The sequence below is a fragment of the Gymnogyps californianus genome, chromosome 1, assembly GCF_018139145.2.
Source record: "Gymnogyps californianus isolate 813 chromosome 1, ASM1813914v2, whole genome shotgun sequence".
Lineage (NCBI taxonomy): Eukaryota > Metazoa > Chordata > Aves > Accipitriformes > Cathartidae > Gymnogyps > Gymnogyps californianus.
In genome coordinates, this window is record NC_059471.1 from 8,066,130 (window position 1) to 8,092,222 (window position 26,093).

The 26,093-nt window shown below is 43.0% G+C and overlaps 1 protein-coding gene across 1 annotated transcript in view; it reads left to right on the forward strand.

Annotated features, from left to right (window-relative positions):
• The window catches only part of PRCP (prolylcarboxypeptidase), a 32,500-nt gene extending 13,563 nt beyond the window's left edge, over positions 1 to 18,937 (forward strand). The window contains exons 2-9 of the mRNA XM_050914322.1: positions 3,124 to 3,264; positions 4,403 to 4,504; positions 4,822 to 5,003; positions 5,759 to 5,916; positions 7,240 to 7,412; positions 9,671 to 9,835; positions 12,222 to 12,409; positions 16,864 to 18,937. Of these exons, the coding sequence (XP_050770279.1) occupies positions 4,409 to 4,504; positions 4,822 to 5,003; positions 5,759 to 5,916; positions 7,240 to 7,412; positions 9,671 to 9,835; positions 12,222 to 12,409; positions 16,864 to 17,068 (1,167 nt within the window). The 5' untranslated portion in view covers positions 3,124 to 3,264; positions 4,403 to 4,408 and the 3' untranslated portion in view covers positions 17,069 to 18,937. The remainder of the gene's footprint in view (positions 1 to 3,123; positions 3,265 to 4,402; positions 4,505 to 4,821; positions 5,004 to 5,758; positions 5,917 to 7,239; positions 7,413 to 9,670; positions 9,836 to 12,221; positions 12,410 to 16,863) is intronic.
• The last annotated feature ends 7,156 nt before the right edge of the window (positions 18,938 to 26,093 follow it).

Below are 26,093 nucleotides of genomic sequence, written 5' to 3' on the forward strand. Positions count from 1 at the left end.
GAAAAGTTACCACAAGGTATGAAGCCCCATCATCTAGCAATAAAGGAGTTCCTGCTCTTCAGTTGATAGGTACTTGTGATTTTTTTTTTTTTTTTTTTTTTTTCCTGGAGAAGTCTGGACTTGTGTCTGTGCTGCCTGCCTGGGTTTTTACACGTGTCCATGGTTTGATGTGTTATGAATATGATGAACAGAGGCAGTTTAGCTGCTTGTGAGGTTATAAAAATTTTACAGATTGAGGGAGGAATGGGAAAGAAGAATGTGACTGATGACAGTGAATGAGTCTACAGCATGGCTCAGAGTCAAGATGGAGAATCACGACACTTTGATCAATGTGGTTACTAAAACCAGCAAAAGAAAACTTAAATTCCTGTACTCTTCTCCCTCTTGGTATTGAGAGGCAGACTCACTAGAGCATTGGGATTTTGGGGTTTGTTTTGTGGGAGCAGACTGACAGAACACATCACAAGGAAACCATAGTAAATCATATTGCTAAAGAAAATTAGCTGTCATTTGGGAAAATATATTCGTATTGGAATATTAATATCCTAATTTTCCAGTTCTTTTGGAATAGGAACAGTAAGATAGGCTTTAGAATCTTTTCTGCACAATGCCCCATTAAATAACCTCAGCCTGGTGCCAAAAGGATGCTTATCCATTAAACTATTCTGATTTTTTTAATCTTCCCCCCCGCCCCCCCTCCACTGTATGTTTTTTGTCTGTTGCACATTAAGCTGCCTGCACTGAGATTTTGGTACGTATCTTTGTAGTTCAGGAAAGTTGAGTACTTTTTGTGGTGTAGTCTTGTAGTTGGTGCTGTGGCTTCAGGCAGGAAGGATGCAGAGTCAAGTTTTAAGCTAATGTTTAATTTTAGATGATTCCATAAAAGGCAGACAGGACACATGAGCCTGTTTTTTCCTATCTCTGGCTAGCAGCCTAACCAGAAAAGTTAAATAGAAAAAGATACTTCTCCCCTTTACAAACAGACCTGGAACAAAAGATGTATTAGTTGTACTTTCTAATAGTGTTGGAGTTTATTAAACTATATTGTGACTTTTATTAGATGTGCCTTACCTAATCCTTCTCTTTAATTGTCCCAAGGTCTTATGACCAAAGACTTTTTCAGTTGCTGACCTTGTTCTGCCTTTCTACATCTAATCACTACATCTAATCACTCTTGATTATGCTTGATGTAGAAAGTGAAACTAAAATTAATAATAACTGGGCAAACGAAAAAGGAGCAGGTGAGTTGTCAGTGTAAAATAAGCCCAGCATATATTGTCAGCACTTGAATTCAGTGAAAGAGCCCTTAAATATGCGCGTGATAACGTCACCACGTACTTACGAGTAAGTAGTAAATGGTCCCACTGAGCAAAACTGTAGAACATACATGAATTAGTTTTATTTGGGTCTGGAAGCAGTCACTGAAGTTAGCTTATTCAGGGTGAAGACCTTGTCTCTTATGTCTGCCAAGACCATGTGCAGACCTTCAACTGCTGCTGCTGTTCCGCTAGCACTGAGCTGCGACGCAACCGTCCTCTCACTTCAGTCCAAGAGTGAGTAAGCTTTGAGAGAGTTTGGAAAAGACACTTTGCAGCAGATTGCATATCTTAAATAAGTTCCTGCTCTCTCTTTGACCCAAAGCAAATATAAGTACATGGTGTGGAGTAGCTGGATCCTGCAGGTCAAGAGTTAGGCTTTCCTGAGCTGCCTGGAGGAATCTGCCTAGCAGTTAGGTCACTACGTTAGCAACTAGTGCTTGGATTTGTGTGTGATTTGCTGCTTTTTAACATTAACTTGCAGATGTTCTCAAAACAGGAAACATGAAAGGTTGGTTCCTGGAGCATCTGAGAGATTTGGCAGAGCTGTCAGTGTAAAGGCAGATGGGTGAGCAGAGATGTTCAAGCCAGCAGATGTCAGGCTGTTCCCGCCAGCAAGTAACTATGAAAGGAAAAGATGCTTTGTGCTGACGGAAGTCAAAATTGGGAAGCTACAGGTCATCTTGAACTGATGAATAAAATTAGTGAAGATTTGTGAATACATGGTAATTAAGCAGCATAGCTCTTCTAGAGTAGTTCTGTGTTGTGTTTTGGTTTGGGTTTTTTTTTAAATTTATTTATTTTTTATAGTAAAAGCCTGCGTGGGTATTCCAGAATAAGATTATGCCCATGCAGGGAGTTACCTTGTAAAAACAATTGATAAACTTTCCAGTGTGGATGAATGCTTGGGGAAGGGTCAAGGGGGATAGTGCATACAAAGCAGTGTGAATAAAAGCTGAAAAACTGGCCTTAGGAATTGAAATTGAATTTCTAATGAGGGAATAAAGCTAACACTGTGGGGTTTGGTTAAGTGGTATGTATAGGCTTGCAATATTTGTAGGGCAGTGGAAAGAACTGGGGAGGGTATGTGGATTAGTGAAAATTGCAAGGAGAGAAGGAGAAGCGCTCCACAAAACTATCTGAAAATCTGTCAATAGCACAAGAACTACAGAGAATTAGTATTTTCTAAGAATTAAAAAAAAGACCCACTTTCTAACAAGACTCTGTTTAAATTTCAATCTTATGCCAAAAGGGGGGAGAGAAGGAAGAGGTGGGTTTTTTGTTGTTTTTTGTTTGTTTTTTTTTATTTTGGGGGTGGTGGTGTTTTGTTGGTTGGTTTTTTTTGTTTTTTTTTTTTTTTTTAAAGAAATGATAAGGCTAGTAAGGAATTTTCCTAAGCCTCAAAACATTGCGGGACAATGACTCTTTTTACTTGTTGATACAGTTTTATTACATGAGATACTTTGACCCCTCAACAGATTTGTCTGATTTCCTAAATATATTCAGAATATCTCATGTTAAGTATGATACTATAAAAAGGACATGGATTTTTTTTTTTTTTAAATGGCTGAAAATAACATTTTTCCTTCATTGTACACACCTGTAATTTTGGCTGGTTTCCTTCGTAAAGCAGAAGAATTTTGATGTATTAGGAACATAAATTAATTCAGTGTCATATTTTTTTTATCTTGATAAAACGTTTTTGCTTTTCTTTATTTTTCATTTGCAAAGTGACTGTCAGCACTTCCAGTGGACTCCAGGATCAATTTTAGCTTTCTGAACATGTTGTTGTTCCTTGTTCTTACAGATTGATCACTTTGGATTTGATGAAAATCTTACATTCCAGCAGCGGTATCTAGTAGCAGATCAGCACTGGAAGAAGGATGATGGACCAATACTATTTTATACAGGCAATGAAGGAGACATCACATGGTTCTGCAACAATACGGTATGTAGAAAATAGATTCTTGATTTTTTGAATTACAGTCCTTCTTTCCAGTAGTGGTGTACTGAAAAAATAAGGAAGAACAAGGAGATAGTGTCAGAACATAGTTTAAAGAGAAGTTTGTAATCGTTGTTATGATTGTTATAGGAGGAAGAGGAAACTGAACAAAAGCACAGAAAAAGTTTTAGGGGGTTCAGGGTCCTATTTGAAGCCCATAGAAATCAAAGGGATGCACTTGTATTAACTTCCTGGAGTAGTGAAGAAAATTTCTAGAGGAAACACTATAAGGTGCCTCAAGCTAAGAATGCAAAATTTTGGACCAAGTTACACCTATCCTAATACTTTAGATTCCCCAAGTAAAATGGGAGGTTTTGATGTTTTTTTTCCTCTAAGAAAAATGTGTAGTGAAATGAAGGGGGCTGGAAATCAAAGACAGATGATTCTTGTTCTCTGACAAGACCTGTGGAAGTTTTTACTTCCTTGACTGATACAAATGCAGAATGGAGTGTGTGAGTATTTTTCAGCCACTTCAATACAAAGTCCAGTAACACAACAGGAGGTGGCATGTGCTGAGCTCAAAGCAACCAAGGACTGCTTAACACACTTTGTTCTGTCAGCAGGCGATCTCTGTCTGCCTGTTTCCGTAACTGGTGGTAACAAGCTGCTGTCAACAAGTAATAACAAGTTGTAGTTATTTATTAGTTGAAAATAAGTGTATTGCAATGCTCTAGATTATTGCTTATTGCCAAACAGATTTTTTGTTTTCTGTAATGTAGTCCTAACTCAAATGCATGCTTTTCTCCTGTAGCGTTTTTTATTTCCTATGGACTAAGTTCGTGCCATAGGAGTTCTGGCAGGATTGCCTGTGTGCACTCACAAAACAATACTGTTTAATATTTTGCAGCATTAAAATATAGATATTTTCTTTGTACGTGTCCCTGTCTCTGGGTGGATATCTGTTTTGTGTGTTTTCTTACTTCAGTGATACTTTAAAACCAAATTGCACTCTATCTTTCTAGTTGTATTTTGATAGTAATATCTTTCTAATCAAAGAATAAGAGTTGGAATGTACTAGACTGAAAGTAGAGACTTTGAAAATAATTGATTCAAGTTATTTAAATATCTGTTTTCCACCAACCAGGGTTTTATGTGGGATGTGGCTGAAGAACTTAATGCCATGTTGGTATTTGCTGAACATAGATATTATGGAGAATCTTTGCCCTTTGGGAATGAGTCTTTCAGCGTAAGTGTCATCTTTTGTCTTCCTAAAATGTGTTCTATACAAACATAGTTCTGCCTATTGTAATTCTTGCTAGTGCAATGACTGTTAGCCGAGGAAGATTTAAATGTGCTAGAAGCACACAACTATCCTATTTTTGTAACTATCAATTCTAGGATAAAAAAAATCTGAGATTTTCTAGCACTTCAAGGGAAACCTGCAAAGAATATTGCGTTTGTTATCAGGCACAGATTTAGAACTCTACATCTGCTGTGGGGAATAGAAAGACTGCTGCTGGAAATCACTCCGGTGCTGTATATAATCTGCTTTCTTTGTCTCAGGATTCCAAGCATCTGAATTACCTGACCTCAGAACAAGCTCTGGCAGACTTCGCAGTACTAATTGAGTACTTAAAGACAACCATTGCAGGAGCCCGTTACAGTCCTGTCATAGCTATAGGAGGATCTTATGGAGGAATGCTTGCAGCCTGGTTTAGGATGAAGTACCCCCATGTGGTAGTTGGGTAAGTGTACTCATCCTGCTCAAACACAGAGCAGGCATTTATTACTTCCGTGCTATAAATATTACAGCACTGGGAGAAGTACCATAATTCAAGCTGGCTTGAATTTTTCACTCTTGGGAGGAGGAATTAAGTTACCTTGAATTTGGGAAGAGGCACTCTCTGCCTAATAAAGACAACTGTTGGTCAGCAGGTACTGGATGGTGTATATTTTCAGAGCTGTCTGTTAGTTTTGTAAAAACAATTATTATGAACACTGACTTTGCACCTATATTTTTTTAGGATCACCAGACTTCCTGGTGACTTGAAGCAGGTCTTCAATCTCTTCAACGCCTTAGTTCCCCTCTGGGAAACAAGATTAGTAATTCACCTACCTTTGTGTGCTACAGAGAAGATCTTTGTGGGCAGGGGCTCTCTTCAGTTGAGTTTGCACAATGCCTAGTGAGAAAGACCTAGTTGCTAGATGAGAATGAAAAATAATACAGTAAGCAAGTCTGAATTTGTACTTTATGTATTTACTGATACCTTTGTACTAGGATCCAAGACTTAGAACCTTCAACGGCCTTTGGGTGCAGACCTATGGAATAGTTTTGCAACATTATGGTTAGTTCGCCTAAGGCTTAGTGTCCAAGCTGAATTATAAATGCTACTTAGATAGTGGCTGTGGGGAGGGTATTGACCAGAGGACAGAAGTTCACTTTGCAGGGGTTCAGGATGCATGTGTTTCTTCCAAACAATCCTTTTATGTCCCTTTGCAGAGCTCTGGCAGCCTCTGCCCCAATCTGGCAGTTTGGTGATTTGGTTCCATGTGGCACTTATTTCAGCATAGTGACTAATGATTTCAAAAAGAGTGGGACAGGCTGCTCAGAAAGCATCCGAAATTCCTGGAACGCCATTAACCACCTTTCCTCAACAGGTGAGACCTCACCAATACTTTTTCAAAGGGTCGTAATGTTCAGGATTGTGTTATGACTTCATAAAATGAGCAAGTTCGTGTTATAGCTGTCACCTGTATATGTATTGATTTTTTTGAAACTATACTCTTAGTACTGAAAACTGCCAAATGATCTCAGCATTATTTTTTAAATGTCTGTTTTGTTGGATCACAAGCTTCGTTCATGCCTGGTGTGATTCAGAATGCAGGTCCAAACATCCCTAAGCTCAGGCAGGAGCTGACTCCAGATCAGAACCTCAAGGCTTGTATTCCTTTCTGACAAAGTAGGCCAGATAGTCGTTACTCTAAAAAAAATAGTTTAAATAACAACCGAGGCAATTGGGTATAGAAAATCACTGCAATCCATATGGATTCAGTGCTAGGGACTCAGCTGGACTCTGGTCTTAAGGGTCTTTTCCAACCTAAATGATTCTATGATTCTACAGCTACCTGAAAGGAGGTTGCAGCGAGGTGGGCGTCGGTCTCTTTTCCCAAGTAACAAGTGACAGGACAAGAGGAAACGGCCTCTTGTTGCACCAGGGGAGGTTTAGATTGGATATTAGGCAAAATTTCCTCACCGGAAGGGTTGTCAAGCATTGGAACAGGCTGCCCAGGGAAGTGGTCGAGTCACCATCCCTGGAGGTATTTAAAAGACTTGTAGATGTGGCGCTTAGGGACGTGGTTTAGTGGTGGACTTGGCAGTGTTAGGTTTACAGTTGGACTTGGTGATCTTAAAGGTCTTTTCCAACCTAAATGATTCTACGATTCTATCTCAGATGAAGTCACTGTACAGCAAAGGAATTCAATTTAAAAAAAAATAATCTTGCTACTGGAGTTCACTGTCCTAAAGAAAAAGCCTGGTATGATGAGTTAGCTAATTAAAATCAGAGAAGCTGAATTGGACAAGTTCTAGACCAGATAAAATAGTGAAAGGAAAGTCCAGAAGAGTCCCAAGAGATCTATCTATTAATAGTCCTTGCACTGTGAGCTAGCTGGTTTGAAGTTTTCCTTTCATTGGAAGAAGTGTGCCCTGATGTTACTTCCTATCAAAAAAATGCCAAATGTCTTGTAAATCTGTCTGGTTTTTTAGATGTTATCTTAGCTGTGACATTCACATACACTGAAGTATGCAGATTGTATTTCCCTTCACTTAGAGGTGCTGACTAAAATTTGATCTGCTATGCTTGTATGTATGTGGAATAATTTCACCAGATTAGTTACACTAAGTGTAAATATTTTTTAGCAGCAGCACAACTGACCTATATGTTAATGGTACAATACATTATTTTTTTTTTTTTATTAAAGATGCAGGTTTACAGTGGCTTTCCAGCACATTTCATTTGTGCAGCCCATTAAAAAATCTTCAGGATGCTGCTATATTGAAAAATTGGCTGAGTGAAACATGGGTAAACTTGGCTATGGTGAACTATCCCTATAAAGCTGACTTCTTGCAGCCTCTGCCAGCTTGGCCTATACAGGTAATTGAGAACCGATGTCTTGGAGAATTATTCATTTGGTTTAACTAATTCTCTCCTCTCCCAGCCTGCACCTTTTCCTTTATTTTTGGCACTGTAGAACCAATATGGCTGAAAAAAGAGAATCGGGGCAATATCTTCTTGTGCATGGACTGGTTTGTTGACTAACTGCCACTTGTAGGGCTAACAGGTTGCATCGAGAGCCCAGAAGAAAAGTGCCAGGGATGACTGAAAAAACTCAGCTGTCCTGCAGAGTTGTTCCTGAGGAGCAGAAGTGTTGCACAAAAAGCACTTGCAATTAGAGCTTCTGATGCCAGACTTAGCTGGCAGAGCTTGCAATTAAAGTTTTGAGCTTATGTCGTTTTTGATGTGGAAGAACTAGTGAGAGGAAATGTGGATCCCCACAAATGTGTTCCTTGCAGGGTCACTTCTCAAAGCAGAACCGCTTTTCACACTTGCAAACCTTAACTTGTGCAGTTCTGTTATCTGCAGTGGTTTCTCCAAGATTTCTATTTTCTTGGAGTGTTTTTGTTCTTTTAAGACCCTGGCTGAATTTCCCTGCATGGCTTTGGGTTACTGTGTATGGCAGGTAAGGTAGATAAAATATTAGTATTTTTGGCTATTAAACAGTAGTTACATATAAAATAAAAAATTTTGCTTGTGTAGAGCTGCCTGATGGAGGAGAGGAGGGTCATTTATCTGTCCTATGTGGCTGTCTGCAAAGGGCAGAATGAACACCTTGAAAATTATTTCTGCTTTGTTATCAATCTGACATGACCTAAGAAATGTGCTCACCTTCACCACTGTCCATGCTATCTCTGTTTGACTGAAGTATAAACCTAAAATAGAAAAGGCTGCAGCTTGTCTGGACAATGCTGATGTGTGAAATCTGAGTTATTTAAGCTGTTAAGATACTTTTTCTGAAACAGAAGCTCTAATCTGACTCTGAGGATGACCAAGGGGGGAAAAATATGTTTGAGTAGCTGGATATGTATGTATGTTGCTTAATCTGTTCTCTGTTGTGGGCTGCCAGTACTTTCTCAGAAATACTCATCTCTTGTCTCTACCATGCAATCTGAGCTTCAGATACAGGGCTGTCTGCAGCCCTCTGCTCTGCTATCTGTCTGCAGTGTATATTTGCATAAATTAGTGAGCTTTCCAAGCCTCTAATTGCTGAGTTAAAAACTGATGGCAGAGCTAGCCAAACCATAAAACCTACTTGGAATGGCAAAATGTGGAAGCTGTGCTCTGATGTTCTCTATAGGGAACAAGGGAGGGATCAGTTTCCTAGCTTCCACAATGAAAACGAGGGGAAAAGATTATACAGAGGAGGGAAGGATAGTAAGTTCACTTCTTGGAAGACACGCAGTTTGCATTGGCCGTGTGAGTTGTCCCTGTGTGCCTATGCGCCTGTACTTGAACAGTGTTGGAGCTGCGGTGCATCTTTTGCTCCCTGCAGAGAGTAATTTTGGATTCTTCTGATGGGCTGGGAGCTCAGATTCACAGCTTTTACCCTTCACTGTCCTTGTATCAGTCCTAACTCCATGGGAACAGGGGTAAGGAGAAAGCCTTGCCAAAGAGAATATTGTCACTTTAAAAAAAATGTTTTAAGAAAAAACTTTCTGGGGCAGTAGCTTTTGTGTTTTCTGTTTGTTTTGGTTTTTCCACTGCTTGTGTCCTCAGTTAAGATTTTGAATTAAACTCTACCCAAGATTGCTCTTAATTTTTCACTGGCAAAACAGTGCCTTGTTCCACCACCTCATATTTTCCAAACACAAAGTAGTAAGAATTTTGCAATGCTGCTGTATAAAAGGACTTAAAAATATTAGAACTTTCCTTACGGATGTTTCCATTTGTGCTACAGCAAACTGCAAGGAACCCCAATCTATACCTGGAGCTTCTTTGTTATATATTTGCATGTGTTTTCTTTCATTACAGAGGAGCTAAATACACTTTATTAAGTATTACCTATTTTAAAGAATGGGAAATGGATTGAAAAGCTTGGTGAATGAAATATTAAGGTTACATTGTTTTTAAAGTTTTAATCAGGAAATGTAAAGTTTCAGGTTCCTCATAGTAGCATGCACTACGCAAACAGAATACTGTTTTTTATGATAATGCTGAGGGTATATCATTGGATGGAAAGACACTTTCTGGAAGTGGTCTGACAGTACTTCAAAAAGAAATGATATCCCATCAGGTATCATGTATTAATCTTTATTTCTTGCAGATTTAGACCCCCCCTTCTCTCTTCGTTGCAGGAAGTCTGCAAATTCTTGAAGGATCCCAGTCTCTCTGACAAGTTGTTGCTGCAGAATGTTTTTCAGGCAGTAAATTTATACTACAATTATTCAGGAGAAGCCTCATGCTTAGACATGTCTGAGACTGCAACAAAGAATCTGGGCCAGTTGGGCTGGTACTATCAGGTATGTGCTCTATCCTTTCTAAATTGTAACTCAGTGAGGATTTTTGCGCTAGAGCTACTGAGAATTGTCAAGTTATTTGACTGTCAATATATTGCACCAGATGTAATTGATGTACTGATGAAAAATGTAAGCATAAAGCAAGTATGATTGTAGTGGGGAGGGCAAGGCACAAAAGAGAAGCAGCTTTCCCAGGAACTTTAGGTTGTGTCTTCATTATCTAGCTAATTGTTGAATTTCAGCTCTTCATATTGACTGAAAATGATGTACTGCAGCAGCATCTTGGTCTTCTAATCCCTCCATCCCAGCTGTCTACCTCAATTTGTGCAAGCAAATACGTCAGGATAAGTTGATACTAATTTCTTGCAACTAAAGCCGTTTATCCTGTGGTTGGTGGGTTGAGACCCAACCTTTCCCATCAAGTAGGTAACAAAAATACAGATCCCTGTGGTGAGGGGTCCAGGGCATTCTGCTCTCCCCATCCCATTTACTAAGCACATGCAACACAGTTATATACAGTCTCTCTTCTGAGGAGCAGGGCAGCTGCTTCCACAAGCAAGGTGTTAGGAATTGGTGTTCAGGTTGTGACCATCTGCTCTTGGCTACTGTCTCCTATGTATTTGTTCCAGACAGCCCTGAGAGATGTGCAGGCTTTATAAGTTGTCCTCTGAGAAAGGGGGGAAATGCCATATGGGTATATATGAATATAGCAGCTGGGCTCATTAAAACAACACATCCACTCTGCAGCTTGTTCCACGCCTGCTTCTGAAGGCACATGGGAAAGGGGGCAAGTAGGAAGGGACTGTAAGTTAGATTAATTGCCATGGTGGGGCCTGTGTTGCTTCCAGGATATAACTTGTTTTTCTTTTTTAGCTAGTATCACTAAGGTGTCAGAGAATAGTTTGTGTGAAAGATAAAACGTTTGCTTGGTATCTGTGTTCTGGCCCATCTACAAGAAGGGCCGTAAGGAGGATCTGGGGAACTACAGGCCTGTCAGTCTGACCTCGGTGCCAGGGAAGGTTATGGAGTAGATCATCTTGAGTGCCATCACATCGCACATACAGGACAACCAGGTGATCAGGCTTAGTGATGACCTGCTTAGTGGATGAGGGAAAGGCTGTGGATGTTGTTTACCTGAACTTTAGAAAAGCCTTTGACACCGTTGCCCACAGCATTCTCCTGGAGAAACTGGCTGCTCATGGCTTGGATGGGTGTACTCTTTGCTGGGTAAAAAACTGGCTGGATGGCCGGGCCCAAAGAGTGGTGGTGAATGGAGTTAAATCCAGGTGGCGGCCCATCACAAGTGGTGTTCCCAGGGCTCAGTATTGGGGCCAGTTCTGTTTAATATCTTTATCAACGGTCTGGACGAGGGATCGAGTGCACCCTCAGTAAGTTTGCAGGTGACTCCAAGTTGGGCGGGAGTGTTGATCTGCTTGAGGGAAGGAAGGCTCTACAGAGGGATCTGGACAGGCTGGATCGATGGGCCGAGGCCAACTGTATGAGGTTCAACAAGGCTCAGTGCCGGGTCCTGCACTTGGGTCACAACAACCCCATGCAACGCTGCAGGCTTGGGGAAGAGTGGCTGGAAAGCTGCCCAGCGGAAAAGGACCTGGGGGTGTTGGTCGGCAGCCGGCTGAATATGAGCCGGCAGTGTGCTCAGGTGGCCAAGAAGGCCAACAGCATCCTGGCTTGTATCAGAAGTAGTGTGGCCAGCAGGATGAGGGAAGTGATCGTCCCCCTGTACTCAGCACTGGTGAGGCCGCACCTCGAATACTGTGTTGAGTTTTGGACCCCTCACTACAAGAAAGACATTGAGGTGCTGGAGTGCATCCAAAGAGCAGCGAAGCTGGTGAAAGGTCTAGAGCACAAGTCTTATGAGGAGCAGCTGAGGGAACTGGGGTTGTTTAGCCTGGAGAAAAGGAGGCTCAGGGGAGACCTTATTGCTCTCTACAACTACCTGAAAGGAGGTTGCAGCGAGGTGGGCGTCGGTCTCTTTTCCCGAGTAACAAGTGATAGGACAAGAGGAAACGGCCTCTTGTTGCACCAGGGGAGGTTTAGCTTGGATATTAGGAAAAATTTCCTCACCAGAAGGGTTGTCAAGCACTGGAACAGGCTGCCCAGGGAAGTGGTTGAGTCACCATCCCTGGAGGTATTTAAAAGACTTGTAGATGTGGCGCTTAGGGACATGGTTTAGTGGTGGACTTGGCAGTGTTAGGTTTACAGTTGGACTTGGTGATCTTAAAGGTCTTTTCCAACCTAAATGATTCTATGATGGTTTGATGGTAATTACTGATCAAATCCTGTTTAAGCTTATTTATTTAAATACTGCACTAACAGCTATTGGACAGTATCCTGGGAATACATCCTGTTGACCTGCTCTTTCTTTCAGGCTTGCACTGAGATGGTGATGCCCATGTGCACAGATGGTGTCAATGACATGTTTGAGCCTCAGAAATGGGACTTTGATGCACTTTCAGAAGAGTGTTACAGGTTGTGGGGAGTGAGGCCTCGCCCCTCTTGGATTCTTTCTATGTATGGAGGGAAAAACATCAGTTCACACAGCAACATTGTCTTCAGGTGAGCCTTGTTTCAGCTTCTAGAGTGGAGTCTTCCACCGGTTTGGGTTGTCAGTGCAGAAAGCCTGCCCTAAGTAGCAAAAGGATCTGCCTCCATCACTCCAGCTGAATAAATGATGGGCATGCTTTGTGGTGCTCTTGAGAGTAAAATGGTCAAGCTGCAGTGGCCAAAGAAGCCAACTGTTCTGTCACTGCCTGTGTGACTCCAAAAGAAGTCTGGGTTGGGAGTCTGCCAAATGTAATTTTCTTCCCATGTGGATTCCTTCTTATCTTGTGGCCAAAGTCCAGGCTTCCCATGCTGGTAAATCTGTTTAGCTTTTATGAAGCCAAAGCACTGTCTCTTCCACATAAAAGGAAAGTCTAAACAAGCTCTAGCTATAACACAGGATCTTGGTCACTAAAACTGTTGCTCGGGGTGATAGCCTTGTGGAGGGGCTGGCGTGATATTCCTCTTTCCCTTTGATACAGAAAAGAGAGGGAAGTAACTTGGGGAGCTTTCCTATCACTGCCAATTGCCCTTTTCTTTTAGTGGTAATTAGGCAAGTTTCAATAAACGTGTAGAAGATCCAAACACAAGGAGATGTTTCCATTCTAGCAAGGCATACCAGTAATACGACAGAAGTTTGTCTGAAACACCTTTGTATGTGGACAAAAGTGAAAGAAATGTTTCAGTCTAGTGCAAAAACTAGTGCATGCTGCTTGGTCTCTACTCAGCCTTCACTTTCCTTATTTTTAAGGTTAAACTTTGCTTTCTTTAAAGGGAGGTTCATGTAGCTGTACTTCTGCTGTGAGGTGATACAAAATTTTGAACAGCTAAGTACTGGCTGTTCATTAGGTTGTTATGTGGTAGGGAGAAATTTAGCAAGCCCGTTGAAGCCTGTGCTTCAGGAGTTCTGACTTGCTGTACTGATTGCCCACTGCAGGCAGCTCCTGGATGTATAGTCCTCTGTGCTCTGGTTAAAATTGTGCAAGGCCTTTTTAAAAAAAAAAAAAAAAAAAAACAAAAAAAACCAAAAACAAAACCCTGTGACTTCTTTAAACAAAACTCAGAATTAGTCTATTGGACTTGGTAAATAGGTGTGTATTTTAAAAGTAGAAAGTCCTCACTTGAATTGGGGATTATTCTTTGGATTTCAGCTGTTAGTGTTGGTCTGTTTGGCTCCAAAGGCCTGTTGCTTTCCTCTTGTTTGCCTCTTGCTGTTTCTGTCCCAGCAGGATATCTGCTCTAGAGTGAGAAATTCCGCCCTTTTTTGGAAAACTTTTTAATAAAAAAAAATTTGTTAGTTTAACTTAATTTCTGCAGAATGTTGCTTATTTCCAAGGCTTCACAGCTCTGTACAGTAGAAACCCACTTTGTAAACGATAGACAAGCAAACAAATCTAATAAGTGTTTAAGAATTTATGCCAGCTGAAGGAGCTTGAAATGAGAAAAGCTTGAAAGCCATCAAATGAATGAAGAAGTAATGTTGTACACACAAAGCTTTGGATCTCAAGCTGGGTTATTTCTCTTCAAACAAATACATTGTCAACACTGTACATTTTATATAAGAGCCTTTTATCCTTGAACACTGCGGAGTGCTTTACAAAAAATATCCCTATGTTTACCAGGGGATGTGGCTCCCTGCGGGGTAAAAAGCACTGTGTTTCAAGTGTCAGGCGACTTGCACAACAGTTTAGTGCAGGAAAGGAAGAATACTCCATCTAAAGAGAACCACTGTAGGGTGGATTTATCCAGCCGCAGTGGTTTTTGGCCAGGATGCTTAAACTGGTGTTGCTGCTTCTCCCTCTGCCAGCAGTGCGTCGCTCTGCAGATCCACACTGTGTTGCATGTATTGTATGGTATCGACGCAGGAATCTCCATTGCCACTTTGGTACCTTCTTGGAGGCATGTAGTGTGTGAGTGGTTACTTAGGCTGTAGGCGGATATTACTTGCCTGTCCTGGGCAGTGCATCTTTATTAAAACACTAGTTTGAGGAAATTGGGGTTTTCGGGACCCTGTTTGCCCTTTCTCTTCCAGCAATTTCCACTCCTGATACTCTTACTGGAACATGCTGTGTACTTGGTGTGGAAGTGCTACACAGTGGTGGAAACAGCGTTGTAACACTGTTCATGCTTGTGGTGGCAGAGAGCTTGTAGCAGTCGGTAGTGTCTCGTCATCGACATACTGTGGTAGTCAAAATCAGCCCAGGTTATATCAGACAGTATGAAATTCAGTGCACAGTCTGAAAATTGATGTTTTTCAAACTGGATGGATCACACCTAGGTTGTGCGCTTTTAAGTTAGGGCACCCACCTATCCAGTTCTGCACTGGGAGGGGAGAAGCAGACAGTGAAGGCTTTGTTTTGAGAGATACTGGAGCTATGTGCAGAAGGGGGGATTGTTAGCATAAAAGATGGGAATGGAGGAAAAGAAGGGAAGGCAGAACAATGCCTGGCTGAAGAGAAAAGGTGAGAGAAAAAAGTTAATAAAAGGAAACTTGGCAGTTGTGGAGAGTGGGCATGTTAAAAAAGAATGCACAGACAACGCTGCTAAGATTGTGTAAAACCTCTCCTTGTTCTGGGCAGGGCTGGAGGGCTGAGGAGGCTCTGAAGAGATGATAGAAAAGGGAACTGTTTGCTGTGGGATAGGCACGACCCTATTTATGCTGTCAAGGAGATATGATGAATTGAAAACAGGACTAGCATGCTGATATTTTGCATTGGGTTTTTTCTGAAGCCCTACTTGCCTGGCCACTGCTAGAAAGGAATGGCTGACCTTTTAATTCTTTCTTTTCTTTTACTTCTATTTACATTGGGAAACTCCTGTCCTGTAAGATGTGTAACTGAGTACTTACATGCATGCTTAGTTTTAACACATAAATAATCTATTCCAGTTGGTACTGCATTATCTTATTCTGTAAAACTGTTAAGACTTATGATTATTTTGTGGTGAGCCCTCCATCCCCCCCTCCTCTCAGCAAGCATCACTTCCCAAACTGCGTCAGTGCCTCTAGTGCCATCATTTGGCAGGAGCTGCAGAGGACGCAGCCAGAAGCTCCCAGAAAAGCCAGAGAGAGTGTTGTTTTCTTGTGGCATGCTTAGTTTCCACATGACTGGGACCAAAAGATCCAAGTTCATGTACATCTTGAGTCTCTCAGCAACTCATCCCCCTGTTGCCACGGTGCTCTGCTGATTCAGGCGACCTTTTAAATCAAATGCTTCTTGCTTATTGGTCAGCTCTGTATGCTTTTTGTTTTGCAGATACAAAATGTTTCTCTTCTCCTAAGTCATATTCAGAACTACTGAAAATAAAGAACTACAGAGATTCAAGATACTTGTTATTTTTTCAATGGAGAAACAAAGTATTAGTTCAGACCCCATCAGGTTTTTACTCTTAGTTATTTCTACAAAACTCTTTTTTACTCATTATTTCTTTCTATTATTTTCTGGTGCTGCCATTGTGGTATTTTTCTAGCTGCATATCTCTTAATGTCCAAGGATGTTTTAATTTCGTAGATCCTCCTAGAAATTTACACTGACATACAACAGTCCATCTCTAATGTTTCCTTTTATGGGTAGGTCCAGTGTTTTAAGTGAGGAACAGATCTAGATTTGTGTAGTTCCATAAGTATACGGATGTTGGTTTCTTTGTGCAGAAAGATGGACCACATGTGGGAGGAACCTTGTGGTAAAGGAAAATAAGATGTAGTAGGGATTACTGGGTCAAGTCCAAAGCTAGGAATGAGAGATGCAAAACTCTTATCCCTGTTCAGCCATTGGCTTGCTCCATGGACCAGGCATTATTTGGAGCCAGGTCTACAGCGCAAGGAGTCCTTTCATTGACTTGGGGTGAGGGAGGAGGGGGAGTAAATTGCATTAAATTGTCCTGTCACAGAGGAAGAGTCATTGTAGACAGTTTCTTGAGGGATGAAGCTTTATTTTAATATGGTTGTTATTAGAAATAAGGGGACTAACAGAAGGTCCAAGCGTTTCTTTGCAAAACCAGGTTGGCACCCAGCTGAGACAGCAAAAGGTAGAACTTCCTGAAGATTCAGCTCTAAAGGGTCCAGTTGGTTATTAGTTTATGGCAGACTGTGAAGAAGGAAAGCAAAGTGCTTTGATTTGGGAATTTGGACATGTCTTGGTACAGGGGAACCTGAACCTTTTATGACAATGACAGATGGCAGCAGATCTGTATCCAGAGGCTGTGGCATTATTATAGGTTATCTGAATTATCAGATAATTAATGACAGAAGCATAGCCTTGCTTAAGCTGCTAATAGCTCCATACCTCTGTCAAGAAGGCTCCTCTCAGCAGAGGGGTGGGCACAAAGACATTGAGACAGGCCTGAGGTCTGTTTCTGTTGGTACATACGCAAAACTAGTTGAAAGTCAACGTGGATATGTTGATGTGAGCTGCAGCCCCACTGCTGACTGCTGTGCAGATGGACCCTAATGAGGTATTCTTTCCTTACAGCAACGGTGGCCTGGACCCATGGTCTGCAGGTGGGGTGACCCAGAACATCACCGATTCCCTCGTGGCAATTGTGATCCCAGATGGAGCCCATCACCTGGACCTACGCAGCCGCAACCCTTTGGACCCCAAATCTGTGCAGCAAGCTCGAGCCTTGGAAATCCACTACATGAAGCAGTGGATTGAAAAGGCCAGGCACAACCACTGAAGTGGTACTGCAACAACTGGGGCCATTATACCTCTGTTGGCTTTGCTGGGAGTAGGGCCAGGCCTTATCACATGGTCATTTGAACATTTCACTCCTGCTTCCTCACCTGTGTTGCAGCGCTAACCATTGCTTGTGCCCGTGAGAGAAGCAGGCGGCAGACAGATGGAGAGCGTTCTCAGATAACAAACTTTAGTCAAAGTGCATGGATTGAGCTGCCTGCTCTGGCTTGCTTTCCTCTTCTGCTCTTCTCAAATGCTGTGCTTTATGGTAAAGTAAAGAGTTCCTGTTCCAGGCTTGATGCCTTCCTCGCTGTGCTAGGTGATTGTCCTGACTGCTGGTATATACAGTGGATTAAATGGCAGTGCTGCTGCTGCTGAAACTCCTGCTGCCTTCAGTGGGATTGAATTTCAGACATCCTCAGCTGGTGCAAACTGTCATGGCAGGGGCATGGAGATAATGGGGGAACAGAAGTCACGTCTTACTGCGATGTTTGGTGGAGAGGTAGGGAAGGCATGGGGAAACTGGCTGTGCCGTTTATAAAGAAACTAAGCAGCCCTTACCCTTTGGAATCAATGCTGGAAAAGAAATAAATTTTTTTTATTTTATTTTTTTTTCCCTGGCAGCTTATTAATCAAAGCTGTCTCAGGTGGCTTTTCCATTCTGCGCTGTACTGAATGGTCAGGGCTGGGCCCAGACTCACTCTGCTGATAACTGGCTGAGCATGCACAATCTGCATCAGGGTTTTATTTTTTCCTTTGCTCTTTGTTCTAATTCTGAAATATCTGCCACTGTGATGATGGTTGCCAAAGAAAACTCTGGGTATATTTTGTGTGTGTGTGTGTGTATCCCCCCAAACACTTAGCTTTTTCAAATCGGGAAGCTGTCGAAGCTATTCTCTTGAAGAGCAAATGTGACACTTTTGCTGGCTAGATCTTACGAAGTGACAAATAATTGGGGCTGTGCCTTGTGTGGGTTCCTCCCTTCCCCCCCCCCCCATTCTGTGTATTGTTCAAATTCTGCATGATCTGTTTGCTGATGGCTCTTCAATAAAAGCCTTTTTAAAAAAATTGTTTGCGGGACAAACTATTCAAAACACAGAATGCAGCTATCCTCTTGGATCAGCCTAAAGCCTGATGCTGAGCTCAACAAGCCAGGTGCACTGGGCTTTCTGTAAGGCTTCCAAAACAGACAAACTGCCCTGATTCATGGGACAGCATATTTGACATTAATAAATGGCTGGGGCAGTCCCCTCGTTTTCCAGCTTTGGCTTCATTCACACTGAAGCCCTTCTTCAGAATGGATTCTTTGCAGTTTAAAGGACAACTCCATTTCAGAAAGACTCAGGCAAGGCTTCTTGTCCCCAGACTCTTAAAATTCTGATTCTATTGAAAAGTTTTCTCAGCTTTGATATGCCCGATAGTTGAGTATTTTCCGAAGACACCAGGTGGCCTTTTCTGTTTCCAGTCTCCTCCCATCCTCTGGGAACAAAGCGAACCCAACACTGAAATTTTTCTTTTAAAACACTCCTGTGCATCTTCTTTCCAATAGAGTTCCCGGCATTCTCTCGTCTTGGGTTAAACATGGCATTTGTGTTCAGACTCTGCAATCTGAACCTCTCATGCGCTTGAGCAAGGTAATTACTTAAGAGACTATAGAGAACAAGACCAGAGAAGAACCACAGGGGGAAAAGGAAGAGCTACGTAGAATTTGCCTGAAACCTGTTGACTGAAAGCTGTTGGCAATCCCTTTTCCAATAGTTCCAGTTTTTGGTACTCTCCTGTAAATATACTCCAGTCTCTTGCTTGTGTACTTTATAATGACATGGTGGCCTTGAATTTTTTGAAACAAATAAAAATGATTGTTTTCTAATCAAGTGAGTTACAGTCAAGTTCTTAGAAATACCATTGTATCTTCTTAGGTGTTAATTGATGTATGGTAATATCCTGGTTTACTGCAAGGCAAGGAATGGAACCTGCAAGAGTAAGTACAAATTTGGTGGTCACAGATGGTTTGTAACAGCAAGCAAGAGCCTGGTCTAGCTGCTCCCACTGCTTGCTCAGAGTGCTGCTCTGATTGCAAATTCTAGGAAAAACACTTTCATGTTGTATGGAGAAGGATGTCAGGATATTCATGCAAGGGGCTGTGAATGGTCCAAATTAACAGCCACTCTATATAGTAATAGATAGCAATCAGCTTGTGTCTCCTTCTCTCTCTCCTGCTAGCTAACTTACTGTCTCAGGAAACAGCTGCTTCTTTGTTGTTTGGAAAACATTTTGTAGTTTCAATCAGAATAAGTAATCTGAACTTTCATTCCTCCCTGCCCCCCCCCCCCCTTCATAAGCAGGAAAAAAATTGCCTTTAATGAAACTTAAAAAACAACCAACCCTGCCATTTTGGGAAGCTGCATTTAAAAACAAAATGTACAAAGTTTTGTGGGTTGGGGTTTGTTGGGGTTTTTGTTGTTGTTTGTTGGTGTTTTTGTTGTTTTTTTTTTTTAATTTTACTATTCCATTCCGTTTCTGTCTGTGAGACTGATTCTAGTACACTTTGGATCAGGTTCTTACTGCTTGGACCAGCTTATGAATTAGGTGACTGGCTTTCTATTATTTTTAATTCTCCTTCCTTTTTACTTTTTTTTTCCCCTCAAGTTGAGTAGTTGAAACTTAAGGTCTGTCTTACCTTAAGCATTCAGACTTCATCTTAAAATCTATGTACACATCTCTGTACGCTACCGAGGGACTGCCTGTGGTGTTTGGCTACCTCATCTAAATGTTACCTCTCCTGCTTGTTTCATGCAGGTGAGAAGAATACAGGCCATGGGAAATGGCTGATTTCTCTTTCCAGGTATTTGATGATGGACCATATTTCATCTAAGGCTTATGTATGTCCTTGGCATGTGTCATGAATGATTGGAATTTAAAAATGTATGTTTCCTACTCATTGGGGAAAATGCAGAAGGAAAAAGTATCAATGATTTGCCCAAAGCGTGAATCTTACTGGGGAAACTGCAGTTTGTATCAATAAAAATGCATTAAAATGATGAAATGTGAGTTTCTGGAACTGGATTTTTGTTTTGCAAGGGTACGGACTTTTATCCCTTGGCAGATTCGGAGTTCTGCAAATAATGTCCTGCTTGTGCTTGACTGGTGGAGTGGGACAAAAACTAGTTAAGGTAATTCTCAAGTTATGCACACAGCAGTCAAGATGTCAGATGGTGAGTCTCTGCACTCGTTTGGTAGCTTCTCCCTGCAGAGGTTTAGCTGCCTGGTGAGGAGCAGGTGTATGAACTGGTTGTTCTCCATAGGTGACCATGTTGAATACAATCAAGCGAGCTATAATGGGAAAAAAATCCATTTTGAGAGCTTAGTCCAGTCCCAAGCAAACAATGCACTTCCTACATGGTTGTGTGGGTGGATCCGTAACACTCCCTGACCTGGCCAGTGGAGGTTTTAACTGGGCTGTGTAGCCCAAAGAATTAATCGGGCAGGCCTAAGGCTGCAGAGTCTTGGGAGGGAGCTAAATAGCTTCTGTAACTGCTTGTGTTTGTAGGTAACTTTAACTTTGAAGATCATCAAATATTGCATCATTGAAGGAGACTATAGAAAGGAAAACTCCTCCAGAAACCTGGAACGTGGTTTCTAAATCACAGGAAAAGTGCGTGCAAAATGAGGATCAAGTTTTGTCTCCCATACTGTCTGTCCACCATATATGTTGCAGGCCAATGTCAATATGCTTTAAATAAAGGTTGGGTTTTTTTTTTCCTACCTTTGCTCTTAAAAGGGTATTTAGCTGTTGTGAATCTAGTCTCTAAGGAATCATGAATGACCTCAAGAGCTTTCTGTATGTTAAAGACTTTGCGCATAGACCCTCAGATATTTTAGCTCCTTCCAGGACTAATAGTGGAATCGTTGTGTCTTTCTGGCAGTCAGGAGGATGCTGTGAAACCCATAACCATGGGGTTGAAAGAGCACAGGGGATTGTATACTCCAAGCCTATGTGTCTGCTCTCCCCTGTTGATTCAGAACATCATCTCTATGCTGTAACTGGGGGCATGCATTTGTGAAACTGTGTGTTTAAAGGAAAAAATAGAAGATTTTTATGGTAGTTTGAGTTAAAAATAACATGTGTAAAACTACTCAGGCTCGTGACCCGATGATACTTGCACTCACAGCCTTGACCAGCTTGAAGGAATGTACCAAAAGACCACCATGGGGACAGATCTGTGCTGTTGGAATAATAAAATAGGTCCTCGCAGAGCTGAGCGAGTAACACATTTGTCTCATCTTTCTGAAATATGCTGCTGCTCCTTAAAATAGAAATCTTTCTGAAGTTGAAACCGTACATATGTGATTTTTACTCCATAGGAACAATTTATAAATGATCCTTTGGAGGGGTTTGTTTGAATCCCATTACACTTCTGTCTCTGTTGTTTCCCATGATAGTGGTGTTAGTGTTGATGTTTAGCACATTACTAGGTGTTACTGCTGTAGCCTCTAGATTTTTTTATAATCTAGCCTCTTTGTGTGTTTTTAAACCAAAGCCATGGTCTTACAAAAATGACTTTACAAAATGTATTGGGTTTGCGTGGCAAGTTTTGGTAGCAGGGGGGGCTACAGGGGTGGCTTCTGTGAGAAGCTGCTAGAAGCTTCCCCTATGTCCGATAAAGTCAATGCCAGCGGGTTCCAAGATGGACCCGCCGCTGGCCAAGGCCAAGCCCATCAGCGATGGTGGTAGTGCCTCTGCGATAGCATATTTAAGAAAGGGAAAAGAAGTTACAGGGGAGTAGCAGTTGCAGCGAGAAAGAGGAGTGAGAATATGTGAGAGGAACAACTCTGCAGACACCAAGGTCAGTGAAGAAGGAGGGGGAGGAGGTGCTCCAGGCACCGGAGCAGAGATTCCCCTGCAGCCCGTGGTGAAGACCATGGTGAGGCAGGCTGTCCCCCTGCAGCCCATGGAGGTCCACGGTGGAGCAGATATCCACCTGCAGCCCGTGGAGGACCCCACGCCGGAGCAGGTGGATGCCCAAAGGAGGCTGTGACCCCGTGGAGAGCCTGTGCTGGAGCAGGTCCTGGCAGGACCTGTGGACCCTTGGAGAGAGGAGCCCACACTGGAGCAGGTTTGCTGGCAGGACTTGTGACCCCGCGGGGGACCCACGCTGGAGCAGTCTGTTCCTGAAGGACTGCACACCGTGGAAGGGACCCATGTTGGAGCAGTTCATGAAGAACTGCAGCCCGTGGGAAGGACTCATGTTGGAGAAGTTCATGGAGGACTGTCTCCCGTAGGAAGGGACCCCACGCAGAGCAGGGGAAAGTGTGAGGAGTCCTCCCCATGAGGAGGAAGGAGCGACAGAGACAATGTGTGATGAACTGACCCAAACCCCCTTCCCCATCCCCCTGCGCTGCTCGGGGGGGGGAGGGGGTAGAGAAAATCGGGAGTAAAGTTAAGCCTGGGAAGAAGGGAGGGGTGGGGGGAAGGTGTTTTAAGCTTTGGTTTTATTTCTCATTATCCTACTCTGATTTGGCTAGTAATAAACTCATTTTAATCGAGTCTGTTTGCCGTGACAGTAATTGCTGAGTGCTCTCCCTGTCCTTATCTCAACCCATGAGCCTTTCGTTATATTTTCTCTCCCTGTCCAGCTGAGGAGGGGAGTGATAGAGCAGCTTTGGTGGGCACCTGGCATCCAGCCAGGGTCAACCCACCACACAAATCCAGCTTCTTTAAGACTGTCCATGTTAAAAAAAACTAAAATGCTCTGTTTTGGCAGTGCAGGTTAGCAAAAAATGTATGTTGCCTCGTGTTACCTCAGCAGTGAAGCAATGGCAAAAGATCTGAACTGAGGATGATATCTGGGATAAATTCACAGTGCTTAAGTGCTTTTCAAATTTCCCCTTCTATTGTTTAAAAAAAAAAAAATCCCATGTTACCATTTTAAAGATGCTGGGCATCTGCTTGCAGCTTCCACTGGTATGAATAGACTTGTGCTCTTATATTACTTTGATTCCTTGATTTCACAGCACTGCCTCCAGGTGCAGAGACATCAGCACTGAAGCCCCAGGTCAGCCTTTCTGTTTTTTGCCCCAGCCCAACTCATTTTCACCAGCAAATCTGAAACTATTTGATCCACATGCTTTAGGGCAGTCTCCTTCTCTGTGTCCTTTCAAAAAGACAAGCCCAATGAAGAAATTGCTTTATAGCATTAGTTATATTGCTAGCAGCTAATTATAACATTAATTATATTGCTATTACTACTCTGAGCCTTGCTGAGGTGGGGACCCGCTCTGTCCCCTCTGCAGCCCCGCGATGGAGGTCCCTCCAGTCCTGGGGTGCGATGCAGAGACAGCAAATGCCCACAGCAATGAAGAGCGAGAACGTGTTCCTTTAGCGTGGAGCACCCTGTATTTGTGCTCTCCAAGGCAGTAATAAACTACGTCAGCTGTTCCTTGTCTTGCAGTTGGGTTTTAGGCACCAGCTAATCAGCCCAGGAAAATCAGCTGGCTGTCGGGGTGCTTCAGGTGTAACGTGTGGGCACCTCCATATGGAAAATGTATTTTCCATAGTCCCCAGTGCTATATCCGAGTGTTTCCTCAGTGGGGAGCGAGGGCTCCTGGGGGCGGGCGGGGGCGGCTGCTGCCCAGCTCTCGGGGGCTTTCCCCTCCGCTGGTGATTTGCAAAATCTTTTAGTTCAATCCCCCAGTTTAGAAAGTAGGGGCAGCGAAACACTGAGACCAGGAATAGCAAATCCCTTCCGTTTGTCTTGTTGTTTTCTAATGTATGCGACCTCTCTGGGTGGTTTAAGCGGTTTAGGTACTTTCTATAAAAGGGATCTTTTAATGACAAAACTAATGTGATTATCTTACCAAGTGTGAGAGGCGTATTCAAGGTTTAAAGAAAATCTGTTAGAATAGCTGAATGTATCTGCTTAATCCTTTCTCTAATGTGGGTGGACAATGCTCTGGGAAGCAATTGGTCTTTCTTTCTTAGAGTAAATGCCTGGTCTCCAGAGGTAGGAACTTGTTTGCAGCTTTTTATACCCTTATGCTTCACCTTCTAGAGAATACAAAGGCGCAGGAGAGAGGCAGAGAGCTTTGAGAGGCCAAGTTTTTCCTCAAATAGCTGGGGGTGTAACCAATACGGGGCCAATTCCGGCAGGCAGCCGAGCACCCTCCACTCCCTTTGAATGCCACCTGAATAGAGGGTCCTCCTTTTGCCCTCCTGCAAAACCACATTCCCTGCAACGTGAAATACAGAAATGCTTTCTCCTTTCTGAGCGTGCGGGGAAGCTGCTCGCAGTTACTTGGATGACAGGACCCTGTCTGGTTTTGTGTGTTGGGTGAGCAGCCCTTCCCACACGGATCCACGGCTTTGGGGAATTCTCTGAAGGTCCTGTTTTCCTTATCAACGCTTTGGAAAGGTTTGGGCCTGCTGAAAAGTTATCGCAAGGTGACGCCTGAGCAGGGGTGAACACGGCTGTGCTCAGACAGGGAGGACAGCACCGAGGGGTGATGCTGTGGGATGCAGACATAGCTGGACCTCGGCTGGTACCAGCCTGGCGTTGCTCAGCTCCTCCACTGTTCATAGGTCTGTGCTTGTGAATCTTTGATTCCCCCATGTCCATCTGGATACACAGATCTTAGAAACATTAGGAAATCCTATTGTCCGCAACAGTTAGCAAGATAGGTAGAACCCCCCACCTTGCCGAAGTATTTAACAAAGCAAGTAGTGGCTCTGGGACTCTTTAGCACATGGATTTGGCTTTATAGCAGAGGCAAACAGGTTGCATTTTGTAATTTGTTATCCAAACATCCTCAAAACAGCACATAAGGAGGAAAAGGATATTGAGCAGCAGCTCAATAAAAATTGAGTTAAAAATAGTATGCCTGAAACTACTTAGACTTGTGACCTGATGATACTTGCACTCACAGCCTTGACCAGCTTGAAGGAATGTACTAAAAGACCACCGTGGGGACAGATCTGTGCAGTTTCCCAGTTTGAGTGAAACGCACTGTCTCTTCTCACCACCCAGTAGTGTAACACAGGGAAAAGAGGTACCTCAACATCAGCGTATCCTCTTCACGGAGACAGGCACTGAGCTATAGCCCTACACACTCGTCTGGCTACCCCAGCCGTGGAGTTGGCACTGGGTCCTCTGTTGTGGAGAGAGACGGTATTCAAGAACTTAGTGCACAACCTAAAAACAGACCCACATTGTATCAAACCGAATTTTCTGAAGGAAGGGAAAGCAATTTGTGCAGATGAGACCTTGGCATCTCCCCAGCAGGCTGCTGTATGATCAGTAATCATAGGATGGTTTAGGTTGAAGGGACATCAGGAGGTCTCTGGTCCAACCTCCTGCTCACAACAGGCTCAGTTACAGGGTCAGACCAGGATGCTCAGCGATGTATCCACTTGGGTCCTGAAAACCTCCAAGGACAGAGCCTGCACAGCCTCTCTAGGCATCTTGCTCAACTGTCTGCATGGCGGAAAAGTTTTGCGTCTAGTGTGAACCTTTTGTTTCAGTTTACGTGTGCTGTTATCCTCCCACCATGCACCATTATGAAGAGCCCTGCTCTGTCTTCTTGATAAGCCCTGTAGGCACTGGGGGCTGCTGTTAGGTGCCCCCAAAGCGGTTCCTTTTCCAGGCTGAAACAAGTCTAGCACCCCCATCCTCTCCTCACAGGTCAAGTGCTCCAGCCCCAACCTTCGCAGTGGTCCTCCACTGAACTGCTCCAGTTGATCAATTTCTTCCACTGGGAGGCCCCAAACTGGATCCAGTATTTGATTTGTGGTCACCAAGCACCAAATAGAGGGGGATGATCCCTTCTCTGGGTCTCCTGGCTCTGCTCCTGTTCATATGGCCCAGGAGGCTGTCGATTTCTTTGCTGCCAGGACACACAGCTGGCTCATGCCTAGCTTGATGTCCACCAGGATCCCCAGGACCTTTTCCATAGAGCTGCTTCCCCAGGCTGTTAGTGCCCAGCCTGCACCACTGCAATGAGTCCTTCCTTCCCAAAGGGGCAGGACTTTG